The 4,548-nt window shown below is 35.9% G+C and overlaps 1 protein-coding gene across 1 annotated transcript in view; it reads left to right on the top strand.

Annotated features, from left to right (window-relative positions):
* The window catches only part of LOC136038558 (uncharacterized), a 19,251-nt gene extending 16,523 nt beyond the window's left edge, over positions 1-2,728 (top strand). The window contains exon 3 of the mRNA XM_065721728.1: positions 2,534-2,728. Within this exon, the coding sequence (XP_065577800.1) occupies positions 2,534-2,643 (110 nt within the window). The 3' untranslated portion in view covers positions 2,644-2,728. The remainder of the gene's footprint in view (positions 1-2,533) is intronic.
* Positions 2,729-4,548: the final 1,820 nt, after the last annotated feature.

Raw genomic sequence — 4,548 nt, forward strand, 5'->3', positions numbered from 1 at the left:
AACTGTCATGGAGTCTTCCTCTCAAGTTTTCATCATGCTTACAAAATTACAGCAGATAATTGTTGCTATTTTCCTCTTCTGCACCAAATTTACCAAGACTGGGATGCCATCTATCCCTATTTCTGCCACGTAAATTTGCCATATTTTTACCTGTGGTCCTGTCTTTTCTTTCCTGTAAGTGCACCAAAAATTCATCCGAGTTACTACTATCTCCTTCAGCTGGTTCTACAAGCGCTTTTGGCTATAAAATGAGCAACTAAAATTCTAATAATTTTACCTTCCCAACCTAAGCAAGACTTAAAAGCTTTTTGTTCATCATGAGCCCTACTCCTTGCCTATGTACTCAATTCATCCTACCTGGATTAATAAATTCTATACTACATATTTTCATGTTTCTTAACCCTGGGAGATGAGTTCCCAAAACTCCTATCAAATCCAGGTCAAAACGTCAAAATTTGTTAGCCAAAATGTCAGTACGATAGTTGTTTCTTAACGTTGTAACGTCCTAAGTGATTCAAATTCTTATGACCTCGAAAAAAATGAGTAGGTTCAACCACTGCAGATAAGCAATTAATACTTTTCTGAAAGTCTGTACAAAGCGCTCTAAACCTGCTTAAGAACTGCACAACAATGAGTCCCCGGAACCTCTAGTAGAATGGAAGCATTGCGCAACATTTGACCAGTCTTGGTCACTAAGCGATGCTCTGGTTCTCCACACTTGGTGATGCTCTTCTATCAACAAGAGTTGACGTCCCATAGAAGAATTCTCAAGCCTATTACCTCCAACTCACAATATTATCATATCTCCAAATATTATATCAAAAAAGAACTGCACAATAATGAGTCCCCGGAACCTCTAGTAGAATGGAAGCATTGCGCAACATTTGACCAGTCTTGGTCACTAAGCGATGCTCTGGTTCTCCACACTTGGTGATGCTCTTCTATCAACAAGAGTTGGACGTCCCATAGAAGCATTCTAAAGCCTATTACCTCCAACTCACAATATTATCATATCTCCAAATATTATATCAAAAAAGAACTGCACAATAATGAGTCCCCGGAACCTCTAGTAGAATGGAAGCATTGCGCAACATTTGACCAGTCTTGGTCACTAAGCGATGCTCTGGTTCTCCACACTTGGTGATGCTCTTCTATCAACAAGAGTTGACGTCCCATAGAAGCATTCTCAAGCCTATTACCTCCAACTCACAATATTATCATATCTCCAAATATTATATCAAAAAAGAACTGCACAATAATGAGTCCCCGGAACCTCTAGTAGAATGGAAGCATTGCGCAACATTTGACCAGTCTTGGTCACTAAGCGATGCTCTGGTTCTCCACACTTGGTGATGCTCTTCTATCAACAAGAGTTGACGTCCCATAGAAGCATTCTCAAGCCTATTACCTCCAACTCACAAATATTATCATATCTCCAAATATTATATCAAAATGTGAAGGAGCCCACATTAAATGAGATAGCCAGCAAGGTGTAAACACATATATTTAAAGCTCATCCATGCATGTTTATGATATATGATATAATATATGACGATAATCTACAAATTTAAGAATTATTAAGAATCAGTTTATTTGAGTTATTTTCGTAGATATATCTTACGTAATCTGTGAAGAAATAACTTTTCAGTTTCATCTTCACTCGTGCCCTGATTAGGTCATGAATTTTTGGAGAATGAGGGCTTGAAAATTCCTATCTTTGTTGCTAATAAAAATAAAAATATATAACTGTCAAAACTGTCCGATTTGACAGGGAGGGGATTTGGTAGCATACAGAACAAAAAAAAATTGCCATTTTTTCTCGACCGAAAAGACATAAAAAAATAATTTCAGATAAACGCCACAACGCTCGCACCGTCAGCATCATTGCTGGGCAGCATTTGAATAGAAACGAATCAAAAAATCTTCATTTCTTCTTGAATTTTGGAAGAACGAGGACATAAGGCTTCCGTTTCTTTGTTTCTTCGAAATAGAAAAATTCAGTGAATTATTTGAATTTAGAAACTACTGTCGTCGAAATCGGAGCATTTGAGTGCGAGGGTTAATTATTTTTCTTGTTTCAAACTTTCGCTTTCTAAACTAAATTTTTGCCTCGTTATTTATATTTTCATTTCACTTTTACTGCTGACAATTTTCCTATTATTTTTTCTCTTATCTTGATTGGGTAGCACAGAGAGAAAGAAAATATTTCTGCTATTTTTTCTCGACCGAAAGAACTTACATAAATTATTATTAAAACGGCCATTTTTATATTTTCTCACGAAGAATATAAAAAATGCTTCAACCGCCGTCTTCTCTCAAAAATTTTTCAACCCCCTCGCTCTACCACATTGCTTGTACATATTACCGTTTCGGAAAATGCTAAAAAAATCTGACAAGTAAAAAATTCGTTCAGTTTTCTTCCAGTTCGCAAAATATCTTTAAGTTTTCCCATTGGATCTACAACTCGTACCTAATTAGAAAATATTTTTGCGATTTTTTTTTACCAAAAGGATTAAAAACAGTTTATTTTCAGATAAACACCACAACGCTCGCACCATCAACACCATTGTGGGGCAACATTTGAAAAGAAACGAACCGACAAACCCTCATTTCTTCATGCGTTTCGGAAGAGGGAGTACTTAAAAATTCTCAGTCTCTATTGTTATATATTTGTACAATTTTGATGTCATCGATCTTTTAAGATGTGATATTAAACCAACTATGAAGAGCTGTTTCTTTCCTTATTATGCAAGTTTAACCGCTTATTAATAAACTTATATGAATATTACTAAAATAACAATTTATATGTGTTCCAAGGAGAATACAAACACAGTGGCTTTAAATATATTACCAAAAACTAAGTTATATAAAAGAAGGAGGAGCAAAAAAAAATCATCTGCCTCTTCTTAGAAGCTCAGCGAGTTTGCACATTACTGTGTAAATTTGCCGAAATATTCCAGTAAGTTTAATAGGATTTTTCTAAGTCACTCAAGATAGAAAACCTCACAATCACAAATTTTTAACTTTGGTAGCAAGCTGCTTACATAACAAGTAACTTACATAAATTATTAGAAAAACAGCAATTTTTATGTTTTCCCACGAAGAATATAAACACACTGGCTCAAAATCTATTACCAAAAATAAATTTATTTTAAAAGCATGAAAGATCAAATTCAAAGATCATTCTGCATTTTCCTGGAAGCTCACCGGAGATTTACACTGCTAAGGTGGCTTTACAGCAAGTATCCTAGCTAATTGAAAAGTACCAAAGATAATAAAAATTGTATTTTGTAGTTTTGACTGGTTAAGTAGAAACTTACAAAATCTTACCTTAAAAAAAGACAAAAATCAGGGACACATAATATTGTGATGGACCCAGAGACTCATTCTGCATCTTTTGTACTTTTTCTATTTTGTATTTTTCTAAGGCTGCTTTGCAGCAAGTATTCCAGCTAACTGAAAAGTACCAAGGATAATAAAAATTGAATTTGGTACTTTTGACTGGTTAAGTAGAAACTTAGAAAACCTTACCTTAAAAAAAAAAGACAAAATCAGGGACACATAATATTTTGATGGAGCCAGAGGCTCATTCCGTATCTTTCATATTTTTTCTATTTTGTATTTTTATATTTTTTCTAAGGTTGCTTTGCAGCAAGTATCCCAGCTAATTGAAAAGTACCAAGGATAATAAAAATTGAATTTGGTAATTATGGCTGGTTAAGAAGAAACTTAGAAAACCTTACCTTAAAAAAGCCAAAAATCAGGGACACATAATATTGTGATAGAGCCAGAGACTCATTCCACATCTTTTATATTTTTTTTTTTATTAACTTCAATCGAGAACTGCTGTCCCGAGCTTTCTTGCTTAAATGGGGCTTTCTATTCAAAAAAAAAAACATGGCTTAAAAAACGAAAGCTTAGTAGAAAAACCTCAGGTAACCCTTTATGACATCTTATCTATATATAAAATAAGTTGTCTGTGTGTGTGTGTGTGTCGAGTGACGTCATGTTTGTGTGTCGACTGACGTCATGTTTGTCGACTGACGAAATTACAGACCGGGACATCGGGACACAAATGACGACCGGACATAGGGAATATAAATGACGACCGGGACACTCAAAGAGAAAGCGACCGGGACACAGGGAATGTTCGATTAGCAATCACCATCAACAAAGCACCGGGACACAAATGAAGACCGGGACACAGGGAATATAAATGACGACCAGGACACTCAAAGAGAAATTACAGACCGGGACCCCGGGATAAAAATGACGACCGGGACACCGGGACACAGGGAATATAAATGACGACCGCGACACTCAAAGAGAAATTACAGACTAGGACACCGGGACACAAATGACGACAGGGACACAGGGAATCAACTACAACGGGGACGCCGGGGGCACAGGCGGTAATATAAATGACGACGGAGACACAGGGAATGTTTGATTAGCAATCACCATCAACAAAGCTCAAGGGCAATCATTAGAATAATGAGGTATAGATCTGAATACAGATTGTTTTTCCCATGGACAATTATATGTTGC

Source organism: Artemia franciscana, chromosome 18 (assembly GCF_032884065.1).
Source record: "Artemia franciscana chromosome 18, ASM3288406v1, whole genome shotgun sequence".
Taxonomy (NCBI): domain Eukaryota; kingdom Metazoa; phylum Arthropoda; class Branchiopoda; order Anostraca; family Artemiidae; genus Artemia; species Artemia franciscana.